The sequence below is a fragment of the Haliotis cracherodii genome, unplaced genomic scaffold (genome assembly GCF_022045235.1).
Source record: "Haliotis cracherodii isolate W230 unplaced genomic scaffold, xgHalCrac1.p SCAF_15, whole genome shotgun sequence".
Lineage (NCBI taxonomy): Eukaryota > Metazoa > Mollusca > Gastropoda > Lepetellida > Haliotidae > Haliotis > Haliotis cracherodii.
The window spans coordinates 24,583,872-24,596,808 of record NW_027266270.1 but is presented as its reverse complement, the minus strand read 5'-3'; the positions used below and the strand labels follow the sequence as shown (position 1 = coordinate 24,596,808).

Genomic DNA, 12,937 nt, shown 5'->3' with positions numbered 1-12,937 from the left:
AACCAACTAAATATCCGCCGAAACAGAATCCATTAGTCGTAGAAGGAAAAGCAACGGTGTCAATTATATCACTGGATCTATGAAGATCAGCGATGACACCAGATGTTCGCTGAAGAAAAATCTACAAAGACTACGCATCAGTTCTGTCCAATTTTAGCTTGACTCTAAAATCTGAAGACATGTCCGTTCCTTTTTCGTACTGGATTCCAAAGCGCCATAAACGAGAAATGCATTGCTTGGTCCAGCAAGTCTACCTACAAATTCCTGTCTCAAAGATTACCCACAATCCTTAGCCGCAGAAAGTAGTTGAGACAGTCGGAATTAATGCCACGTGAATTGAAAAGCCTTCAACGATTGGTTTGATTTTCATCTCAAATGTTCACTATGCCACACGACAACTTACTGAAAAACTTTATACATTGATCAATTGGGCATCTGTTACTAAAGGTGCTGACCAGAGATATACGTAAATCTTCAAACATTCAAAAATATTTGTCAAACGTGAAAACAAATCAAGTCATCCATCTATCTTGAGTTTACTGAGAAAACAAACATGTGTAATACTGGACTTCATTATGGATAACAAAGAGTGAAATCTCGGGATAGGACATTTAGACAAGATTGAAGTAGGCACTCACGTGGGCACCGATTGTGCTCCCCTCCATAGCTGATTCGTTTCTTTATCCATATGAAGAGACATTATCTGCACGGGAATTTGGTGGAGATGTTTAACTTAATCTTCAGGTATATCAATGATCTGGTATTATTCAAAAATGGTCAAATAGGCAATTCCCTTCCAATGTTTTACTCACCTGAACTAGAGCCAAAAGAGACCCGAGATAACGCCCCATCAGTTTCATATGTATATGTCTGCATAAAGATTCAGATTGACGAAACATTATCCATAAGACTGTATGACAATTGGTTAGACTTGAACTTTCCAATGGATAACTTTTACTTAATGTTGAGCAATATTCCAGCAGGTCTAGCTTTTGGTTTCTATATTTTCCAACTTTTGTGGTCGAACATAATATCTCTATCACGATTTCAAAGAGCGACATACGACCGTTGCGCAAACGTTGCCTGACCAGGGTTACAACATTCAAGGCTTGTAAGGCTTCCAGTGACCAAATTTATGTCCGCTGCAATTTTCTATTTTGACTTGTCCCACATGATCCCGGGTTTGTTTTCTTAGTTGAACAATTGACGTGCCCTGTTTGTGACGGATACTACCGATGAGGCGGTATACGCTCACCTTATCGCGAACATTTGTGACCAAACACAATCTGATTCTTTAACACTTGCTCATGATGTAGTCAGAATCGTGATGTGATTATGGAAATCATTTGTGTTGCTTTTATTTATGTAGTTATGGTCAGTGTCTATACTATAGTAACTGTATGTGATCAGAGAGACGGAGAAGAAGATAGCGTGTTTGTATGCAACAACAACAGCGAGCTGTGATGCCGCCGTCCCGAGAAGGACTATCATGTCCAACACAGACAACACTTGCAGTAAGATATCATGTTTCCTTGATCGCTGTCGTACGAATGTCCTTCCTTGTGTCCCCGCATGTCCAACACAGACAACACTTGCAGTAAGACATCATGTTTCCTTGATCCCTGTAGTAAGACTGTCCTTCCTTGTGTTTGATTATGTCCAACACAGACGGCATTAGTGATCAAGTTACATTTCATTTTCTCTATTCATGTAAAACGCTGATGACACCTGTTAAGTGTTACCTTTATTTTGTCCGGTCAAATCCAACGCAAACAATACACGACTTGTGTAACACTTCTGTATGTCCATAAACAATGTTAGTTTAATGGCATGTATTGTACATATATATGTCATTGTGGAGAGTATTCATTTGTGATGACATATATGCATGTATATCAAAAGGGTTTCGTCGCCGCCACTACTTCAAGAAGTACATTCAGCGGAAACACTGAGTGTTAGTTATTCACATAAACAGTGGAAGGATAACTGTATCTGTCTCACGTTGCAGGTAAAACAAGTAGCTGTTCCTGCCAGAGAGCATACGGTATTGACACAACCAGCACCGACGAGTGCACGTAAGATGTGTTTTGTTATCATATCATCAGAGATTTAAACAGAAAAAAATGTCCTATTTCTCACAACTTGCAAACCATTGGTATTGCAAATATACTCTGCAAGATTTATGTACCTTTAGTACAGAAAAGGAAAGATCAACATCGCGCGGAAATGCAATCATTTATGAACATATATATATGTCAATGAAATTGAACATCAGAACATAATTATCAAAACGAATTAACTAATCTGTGTATTACCTAATGCACTCAAGTGTATACATTAAACATATGTTTTAATCATGACAGCGCCCAAAAAGGTGTGGTTACATGTCTGAGGACGACAACTGACACTGGATGCACAGGGGAGACTGCCTTCACCAAGACAAGAACTCAGCTCGGCACAGATCTAGAGACGTATCTTAAATCATCCACATGTAGTACGTTCCTTTGGTTCCTAAAATTCCATTGCAAACCATACATTCATCAATATCATATTACTATCTTAACTTGAAGAGAGTCACAACGTAGTAACAGTTCACTCGTTGCAGATGTTACAATAGCCAATATGGTCCACGGGCATATTTGGCAGGAGAGTTTCCCATAATGGCTAGTGTTTTGTAATGACGTGCACATACGAGTCTGTAAATATATTATTACAGTCCTCGGCTTTTGTGTAAAGAGGATCGCGGCTAAACTAACACTTATTTCAAATGCGGTTACACGACTTGCTGTTTGTATTACAATACTACTGGTTTCAAATTATGATGAAAATAACTATAAAAGTACAATGAGAAATTTGAGTGTTATTCATTTCTATATAATTACTGACAGTGTATACATGTAAAACTATATGATACAATCAGATGGTAGCGATGTCTAAACTGGTTGATAGTCTGTCATTGTAACCTATCAGAACTAAATCAGCTAATGTTATCAAATACAAGTAAGGATTTAAGTCCATTGTTTAAAATACATACTTTTGGTGTTGTCACTGTCTGTATGCAACCACAATTCATTGACTCTCCAATTGTTTGTTTAGGTGCGGGTTTGACTGACACCTGTCAGTGCCAGATTGACTACGCCAAGGCATCGGTGGATCCTGCAGCCAACAAATGCACGTAAGTCACGTATTTAGATGGAGTAAAGTAGTTGGGAATTTACTCCAGGAAATCAATCAAATCGTCCAGAGTAGATGTTTCCCCCATTTTCTCTGCTTTTTTTGTGCCACAGTTTAGATGATACGTTTCTAACAACTTTACGGGATTGCATTGTTAAGTTAAAATATTACTGATTACTCCACGGGACGCCATTTTTAGTTGCTACACTACGGACTACTTGACGAGACGACATTGTTTAGTTATTAACTTAACATATTACTGATTACTCCACAGGATGTCATTGTTTAGTTTATTCAACAGGGACAACCTGACGAGACGCCATTGTTTAGTTGATACACTACGGACTACTCGACGAGACGCCATTGTTTAGTTTATAAATATCGGACAATGTCACGAAATGCCATTGTTGAACTGATGCTTTATAAACAACTTCACGGGACGCCATTGCTTAGGCTCGGTTCCTTACAACGGCGGGGTGTGTGGTTAGCGAAAGTAAACTAAAAAGTAAAGTGAAATACTAACTCCTGTGTGATCTGCCATGCGTACAATGTTCATTTGGGATAAGTGTACGAATTCTGTCCTGCGAAATTCTGCACCATTCTGCACCATTCTGCTTGTAACGCGTTGGCCAGTTGTAGGAGTGTCTGCGGCATATTCTGACGTTGACGTACACGTCGATCGAGTTCTTCCCAGAAGTTTTGTTTGTTTGTTTGTTGTTTAACGCCGCAATATACCAGATACATAACTGCGGTCTGTAAATAATCGAGTCTGGACCAGATAATCCAGTGATTGACATCATGAGCATCGATCCACTCAATTGGAATACGATGACTTGCATCAACCAAATCAGCGAGCCTGAGTAGTCTACCGTGACACGAGCTGTGTGGGGTGGAATGATGTCCTGTTGAAACAGCTCCCTCTTACGGTCAATGATTGGAAGAAGGTGAGGTGGAAGAATTTGATTCATGTAGTGATTTGCTGTCAAATTTCCCTGAACCACAACCAAGTCAGATCTCGTGGTGTAGGATATGGCCCCCTCACCATGACACTACCGCCACCGAATTTGTCGAATTCACGTATAAAACGCTCATTTCGACGACGATAAACACGTTGTATTCCATCTCACCGGTAAAGAAGAAATCGTGATTCATCGCTAAAACACACTCGTCTCCAGTTTCTCAAATTTCAAGGCTGTAAGGCATGGCGCCAACGCAAGCGTCGCTGTCGATGGATCGGTTGCAAAACAGGGACGATAACTGGTCTCCTCGGTCGGATTCCAGCCTTGCGAAGATGGTTCCTGACAGTCTGGTCCGATATCCTCCCTAAACCAGGGATGCGTCCTGCAGTTTCCGTAACTGTGGCATTGCGATGACGTAGGTGGAACAGTCGAATGTAGCGATCCTGTGCAGGGCTTGTAACTCTTGGTCGGCTGGTTCTCGGACGGACTGCATTGGAATTGAATTATGTGTATCGGTCCCAAAGGAGGCAAATGTTGATGTGGTGGACGTTGAAGTGGCGTGCAACAGAAGACTGCGATTCCCCTCTTTGGATACGTCCTACGGCGATGTTCCGATCGGCAGTGCTGAGTCTCGGCATTTTCGAACTTGAACAATGTTGACAACTGAATGACACATTATTGCGTTTTTATAGCCACTGCCACGCTGTACTGTTTTCCGCCATGATATTTTTGAACAAGTATGAAATCAATGCCGTTTCAGACATTGCAAATCGACAATGGCTGCGTTTCGACGCACCGTTTGTCGAATATCAGGCCACCAACATTTTCCAATAACATATATCCAATGTATATACCGGATTTTTTGTGTAGTCAGGTTCAATGAACTACATTCTACATGTGAGTTTCTTTTTTGAAGAGGGGCGGTTGGGTAGCCTAGTGGTTAAAGCGTTCGCTTGCCACGCCGAAGCTCCGCGTTCGATTCCCGACATGGGTACAATGTGTGAAGCCCATTTCTGGTGTCCCCCGCCGTGATATTGCTGGAATATTGCTAAAAGCGGCGTAAAACCATACTCACTCACTCTTTTTTGAAGAGTGTAAAAACACGCCCAACTCTATTGTGCGGCTCTTTATTTAGCAATCACCAATCTGGATAGTTTGTGGGTATTCATTACACAGAACACAATAAATACTTCCTACACTTTGTATGAACATTTGTGTTCACAGGGCTCTGAAGGCCCTCATTGTGTGTTTGGCTGACAAGACAGCCGCGGCTTGTGATGGATCCACGTTACCTTCAGCGTTGGCGGATGCTGCACATACAGACATAAAGGCCGACACTGCTTGTGGTAAGAACCTGTCCGTGACAACATCCGGTACACTGGTATTTCGGGTTAGAAGTCTGATGTTAAAAGCCTTTCAATCCTATGAATAGAATGATAAATGTTAAATGGTGCATTGCAAGAAGTCAGATGCGGTGTTAAAACCCCTTGTGTTCACCTAACCCTGAGTGTAACTATGAACACTGCCAATGCCGATCTCTGCTAATCTTATCACTAGCGGTTGCAACTGTATTCGGGATTACGATTTGGGCAAAGCGTGAAAGAGGCCGTGATAAAATATTCTAATCCTTGAATCCTTTGACAACATTTGTTATCGGTGTAGGTTAGTTCACTGTTTATGCTTGCTGCCAATTCTATGAATATTCTATAATAACTGAGCATAATACACGGATGAAAGACATTGGGGGTCATGATACAGAAAAAATGCAAGTGGCCATCATCTGTTTTTGAACCATTCCACGCTTCAGGCTGGTCCAAATTTGTTCTGCAACATGTTCGTTAATGTGGTTCCTGAATTGATTTTGGAGACTATTTTACTACCACACCTTGAAAACTAGCACGAGCAATTGCAAATGTAACACTGTCATGCCAAATATGATATGGCATAATGTCCATAAACATGACTTTTGAAAACTTGTTTAAAAATGATATTTGTTTGGGATAATGAACTAAGTATTTATTCAGTCCTTTCAAAAGTTAACACTAAGGGTTGTTACTGCAACCCCTAGAGTTCATATGGTGACAGTAGGGGTTACATTTGCAACTGCTCGTGTTCGTGTGCCAAAGATGACCTAAACTCTCTTTTTTAGAAAGTTGTATAATTGTGGTTTTGAAAACATGTTTGAAAATAATATTGGTTTGTGAAAATAAACGAAGTAAATATGCGTTTATTTAAAACAACTAACGCTTACGGTTGGTAATATAACCACTGTTATCTATATGGTGACTCTTTGGATTCCACCTTTTAGTGATCACAGAAATATAGGTTTGAAATTATTTTGCCTTAAGCCAAGCATTATGCTTTCTTATCATGCTTATGGTAACAAAATAACAAAATTCCTAACAGATTATTAGCCTTAGCCATCTTTATGGCAAAACATAAGTTTAACTTGCCCCATTTCACAATGGTGTCCTCTCAAACATTTCCATATTTCAACCTGTTTTAACAAGGTAGAAAGAAAAAGATATGCACAGAAGTACTCATTAAATATCCTTACTTATTCCTTACACATATATATTCAAAAAGTTACGTTGAAAAGTATTTTTTGACTCGTGACCTTGGTCTGAAAAGTAGGGCAAGGTGACATTCTTCTTGATGGTAGTTGTTGACTAAGAAACATGTACTCACTATATTTTATCGTTCTAGCACAGAAATATAAATAAAGCGACAAAAGCCTTCCCATATCAAACAGAAATCTCTGCAAAGAGCAGAGTCAAAACTGTAAAAGAAAATGTCCCTGATATGCCAAAGAGAAAGCTCTATAGTAACCTTGACCTTGAGTGCTCAATGGGGCCACGGGTAGCCCATTCGTCCAAGGCGCCGCAATTCGCTGTGCAGAGTTGGGAAGTTAGTGTTTTTGCAGCGTATGAACGTTTAAGTGAAAATAATGATGACTTTAGAGCAATTATCAGCTTTGACACACCAACACAACTGGAGCATGTAATGTTGGTCAAGGTGACCTACTTTTCATATCAATGACATGTTTTACAAAGTTTAATGAATTCAACAAACTTCATATATTGAGGGCTAAAATATAAGAGTTATAAATATAAAAAGGTCCCTTAATGTACAACTGAAAGCTTTTTAGTGATCTTGGCCTTGTGCCATTGTATGCCCCAAACTAATCAATCCGACTCCCCTGGTTTACACATATCATGTACAAAGTTTCAATGCTGGGATTCTTTGCATAAAGAAGCTAGTGCAAAAACAAAAGCGGCAGCTGGACGAGTCAGGAAAAGACAAATTCATTGAAAAAGCAGTCCGTTGAAGTTTTGTTCAAGCACAAAAACTTTTACAGAAATTGTGTACACACGAAACCCCACACCGTTCTCCAACCCCAACCCCAACCCCAATCCCACAAACCCTGCCATCCCCCTCCAACTAACCGCCTCCCTCAAACCCACCCCGCATCCACCGCCCTCCACCCGCGGTTCCGCACCCCCATCCACACACACTCCATCTCACTACAACCTGATCAGGATCCACTCTCTTCCTGCACCGGTTACTGTTAGGGTTTATCTTGCATAGAATATGGACAACGTCAACCCCGAGCGTAACTTTCAAGAAATGAAAACTCGGGGTTGCAGTTGCAACCGTTAGTCTTCACAGTTACACAAATAGGTTCGGTTAACACTAGGGCAGGCAATCAACTCCACCAATGCCTCAATACAGAACATGGTTCATTGGAATACATCGAAGGCATAGTTTTTCTCTTTACACTGAGGTTGAACCAAACAGCTGGTCATAATAAAACCAGCATTAAACATGTTGTTACCATCTTAAAGTTATGTGTGTGAAAGTGAATAATAATACAGATAAATGTTGTGTTTCTGACAAGTACGTATGATCATATCTGTTTGCAGTTGTTTCAAGTACATGCGAATGTGAAATCGCTTATGCAAAGACAGACATATCCTCCAATAAATGCACGTAAGTACAAACATGTTTATACTTATTCTACTACTGTTCCGTTCCTATAATGGGGGCAGTTAACGCAATAATTACCCATTCCGTCTGGGGGTTGTCAGTACGAGGTAACACGTGAAGATTAGGTCCCAATTGTGTCGATTGATGCTCATATCAATCACTGGATTGTCTGGTCCAGATTATTTACAGACCGCCGTCATTATGAAACTTGATATTTTCTGAATGATGTCTTACTTTATTTAATTTGTTCAGTGTACACGTATGAGAAAGACCAACCTGTACAAACGTGTGTGCAGAACAACAAAATGAAGACGCACACAAATTCATACGGTGAAACTAATTACCTGATTTCTTTGTCTCTGCCAGCGCTCAGCGAACCAAGATGGAGTGCCTGTACAAATCTGAAACCCTGGGCTGTGATGGAGCAACTAAGAGGAATGCTTTGGTTGATGGTTTCAAGGCTGATTTGGTTTCAGGATCTTGTGCTGCTACAAGTAGGTAGACTCGTGTGTTCCGCTTACGAGTAGATAGTATATTTGTTAATGAAAAGATTGCACAGGAAACCTAGACAATTGCCTAAAATGTGAAGAATGTGTATAACTTTTCCAAAGTGGTCTATGATTTGGAAGATTATAGGTATATATATTATATATACGTATAAATAGGTTATTATGGACCTTTTTTTAAAGTTACAAGACTTTGAAATTGTCTCTTTCTCCGTAGCGTCCGATGTCTGCAAACTCTGTATGATCCCTTATGCAGCAGTAGACCCCGCTGGAGATAAATGCGGGTAGGTGTGTTACAAAATAAAACAACATAACGACAACATAATGAACATAACTACAATTAACATTCAGAATGAAACGGAAAGGTCTTTAGATGCTGGTATTTTAAGAAACGTGTTTTCATGAATTCATTTGTGAAATGTGAAATGTGTTATCTAATGATGCAAGTGTGACAATCAATATAAGAACAGCCCAACACGTATGTTGAAGGTGTGAAGTTTCAAAACATAAATTGCTTTCAGTATATTCAGATTAAGTCTTGAAGCCTTTGAGAAATGTTACATCTTCAAATATTGATGTGTCGTGTGACAAATGTACTTTATGGTGTAAATAACAGCGCCCTGAAGACATTTCTTGGGTGTTTGGACACGAAGACAGCAACTTTAACAAGCTGTGACGGTTCACAAACCATCATTCAGCTTGCTACAGCTGCTGACCAAGCGGTGACGGACACGGCATCCTGTAGTAAGTCGGTTTTGTTTTTGATGTTGTCCCTTGAAGAAAAACAACTTCCTTACAATATTCCTCCGACTCATTCTGTGTCTACATCTTTAATTGTTTTGTGTTTAAAATATCAACTCATGGCACCTGTGAAGCCCGACATACATGTTGTGGATGTCATGAGCCGTTCAGAAGTGTTGTTTATATCCTTCTATTAAAGCCGCTACGGACACTTGCAGCTGTACAGTTGTCTACTTGAAAACTGCAAGAGCTGATGATACTGCGGAATGCAGGTATGTGTGACAGCTACTCTTCAGTCATGTACTGATTAAACAGACTAGATGGTCTCATATGTATCAATAACAATTCAAAGGCAATCTCAAAGTCTCCAGACTGCAATAATTTCTTACAAGGTGCCTGTGAGGTCCTATTTGTCCATCGTTTAAGTTTGAAGTGAATGGTGAAATTGGCGTTTACTGCTAACAACACAACCCACGCCACGCCAGGCCACCACACTGCATCGCACCGCACACACCATAGCCCACCACACAGTGTAACACAACACAAAAACAACACAAGATATAGATATATCTCATTTATCATGTATTGAAAACATCTGTTTTGCAATTAAGCATTTATTATATGATGTATATCATGTGTGAACATCGCATTGTCAGTGCTTTAAAGACCAAGATGGACTGCCTTGTAACGACAACTGGTAATGCATGTGATGGAACAGCCCGCCACGCCTATGCGGCTACTGTCAGTACAGCCATTGATGGTGTCACGTCCTGCTCTCCCAGTAAGTTGTAAATGGCTGAGAACAGAGTTAGTTCGATCAGTGTTAACATCCAATTGAAAACGCAAAATGGATAACTTTTTTCTGTAACTATATTTAAGTATTCAATAGTTATTACATTCACAAATTATATCTTTATCATCCAACTGAAAATCCAAAATGAATAAATTCTGTAGCTGCATCATATCAGAAATATATTCAGCCAATCACCGAGAGCGTAATACAAGTCTTGTTGTGCATCATCTTAAGACATGCCGTGTCATCAGTATCAATTATTTTTTAATTTTGAAAATTCTTGGGTTTTTTCTATTCTGTATTAAAACAATTATTGATCACAATTTGGGCAATATAATATTTTATGGACCCAAGAAGCTGGACTCAATATCAGTTTGTTGGGTCCATAAAACAGTGATATTGCCCCCATGAATGGTCAATAATTGATAAATATGTAATGTCCATCATAAAACCATGTCTTGCGTCTCACATTTTAAACGTCATCTTGTAGGCTCTGGGACTATATGCAACGATTGTGTGATTCCAATGGCAACAACAGCTGCATCATGCGCGTAAGTCTTTAAATACTTAAACTGACAATGCCAAAAGTGTCCTTTATTGTGACCTTGATATGTTGAAATCAGTGAAGTCTAGGTCTGGATGCAGTGTCATGTGTCATGTGTCATAAGCATATCAATGAAATGGGTTTAAATTGATATAAATTAATCTTCGTAGTTTCCGATTGGTAGATAGATTTACGATGCTATACATTCAACACGTAATTTCTAATAGCTCTTTTTTAAGGTTCCACCTTTAATTTTTGACTAGTTTACAAGTTTATTACTTTCTTAGAAAACGGACCCGTGTATGTGTAAACGATTAATGTTTTGGGGTCAAAATGTTTCCAAAAGAAAAAGAATATCCATGGCGAAATATTGCAGTGGCAGTTGGATACTAGCTGTGGAAAAAATATCCTTTGCGACCATTTCCACTTGAAACTTTAAGATATTACTTCTCCAGGAGACAATCTCCAGGGGGAATAAATATCCTATTACGTATGTACTGAGTTACTTTGCATTACGTATGTACTGAGTTACTTTGCACTACTGCCATACCTGGCGTATGGCGCATTGGTTTTTTACCTTAACACAAGTTATTTACTCACTCCAGTAAGCAAAGAAACCACTTCTTATATGACAGACTTCCCACATGACTGATTCACATCTCTGCTAACATGGTTTTGTCTTTCCTGTCACAGGGCCTTAGAGACATACTACCATTGTTTGTACACGACGGCAGGCACTACCAGCTGTGATGGTTCTAAAAATATAAAAACACTCGCTGATGACCAAGCTACGCAAGATAACTCTTTATCATGCAGTAAGTTAATAGCCCTGATGAAAGTACCAACCAATCACATCATTGGATCGTTTGACAAATTTGGGGGGGGGGGGGGGGGGGGAAGGGGGAGCGGGTGTTATGTGCAGATGTTGCTGAAACGAAGTCTTGTGGTTTATATAGTCAGCCCTAAAATACAGTCTTGGGCTGTATATAGTCAAAACTGAAATACACTGTTGGGCTTTCAAGTAGAGATATTCCCCAAATTCATTCTTTTATACAATATTGCTCGTTTTTCAGCATCAATGTTCTCGAAATTCATTCTTTATTAGTGTTTTGTGAAGAGATTGCGAAAAATACATTGCCATGACGATATTTTTGAAATCATTAGCATAGGGTATTCCTGAAATATATTCTGGTGTTTCAAATACTAAATGTATACAAAATTGCTGAAATGCAATTTTAGGTTTTAAGTACAGAATATCACTGGTGAAGGACTCACCCTTTTCGCAAACATCTGGTGTCATCTCTGATTGCCAGTGACCCATTCATAAAGTTTTCCCCCTCTTGTAGCTTTTACGCCGATTGAAATCTCTTTCGGTGGATAATCGAGACTGGTTATTCTCTGGTTATAGACGTGATGTATGTATTAAAAGGAATCGTGCTGGTCATATGTACTTCGACATTTTTCAGTTTCACCTCGCCGGGACGTGTGCACCTGTCAGGTCGCCTTCTTGAAATCCACAGCTGCACTATGCGAGTGAGTGTTCTTCACGGTTGACACTGGACTCGTAGTGTGTATTCTGTTTTCTGAATCAATATCACGTTTATTACGTTTGATTAACACATGTCATTTTGTCATCTATACAAGAATCTAACTGATCTCTAAACCATTTTTGTACAAATTAACTAAATGTGAAATGCATTTGATATATCATGACCTGTTTGTCCGTCCTTTCCCATTTGACCTAAGTATGTTATTTTTGCACCTGTAACGGGTCAGTAATAACAACTGCATTTTCGAACTAATGAAAAGAAAGTGTTGTTCTGAAAGAAACTGTTATTATAATATTTATACAGCTCTCTAAAAGTTCTGATGAACTGTCTGTGGGCTGGAACAGCTAATGGTTGTGATAATACTGCTACGAGAAATGCTGTGGCGACAACAGCTGATGGGAAAATAGATACTTCATGTAGAGCCAGTGAGTAGTACTTACATATTACACAAATGTCTAACGTTCAATTAATCAGGTCAATACTAAATGAACGAGAAAGAACAAATAGGCAGTAACGTTGAAGTAGCGTTATGGATAAAGACGGACTAACTGAGGGTAACCTCTGAGCGCCCTGAATATTCTTTCTGCACATAACCTACAGTCCGTGTGATGGAAATAAACAACTGTTTTTGTTGTACATGTACAGTGGAAATATACTCTCAATAATAATCAGATTTATATAGA

The 12,937-nt window shown here is 39.4% G+C and overlaps 1 protein-coding gene across 1 annotated transcript in view; it reads left to right on the top strand.

Moving 5' to 3' along the window:
* LOC139462407 (G surface protein, allelic form 168-like) overlaps nt 1-12,937 on the top strand; it is a 162,075-nt gene that overhangs the window by 80,830 nt on the left and 68,308 nt on the right. The window contains exons 49-63 of the mRNA XM_071244103.1: nt 1,411-1,514; nt 2,009-2,075; nt 2,364-2,494; nt 3,097-3,175; nt 5,358-5,479; nt 8,057-8,123; nt 8,487-8,614; nt 8,844-8,910; nt 9,243-9,370; nt 9,567-9,639; nt 10,024-10,148; nt 10,651-10,711; nt 11,398-11,519; nt 12,171-12,237; nt 12,558-12,679. Coding sequence (XP_071100204.1) covers nt 1,411-1,514; nt 2,009-2,075; nt 2,364-2,494; nt 3,097-3,175; nt 5,358-5,479; nt 8,057-8,123; nt 8,487-8,614; nt 8,844-8,910; nt 9,243-9,370; nt 9,567-9,639; nt 10,024-10,148; nt 10,651-10,711; nt 11,398-11,519; nt 12,171-12,237; nt 12,558-12,679 — 1,463 coding nt within the window. The remainder of the gene's footprint in view (nt 1-1,410; nt 1,515-2,008; nt 2,076-2,363; nt 2,495-3,096; nt 3,176-5,357; nt 5,480-8,056; nt 8,124-8,486; nt 8,615-8,843; nt 8,911-9,242; nt 9,371-9,566; nt 9,640-10,023; nt 10,149-10,650; nt 10,712-11,397; nt 11,520-12,170; nt 12,238-12,557; nt 12,680-12,937) is intronic.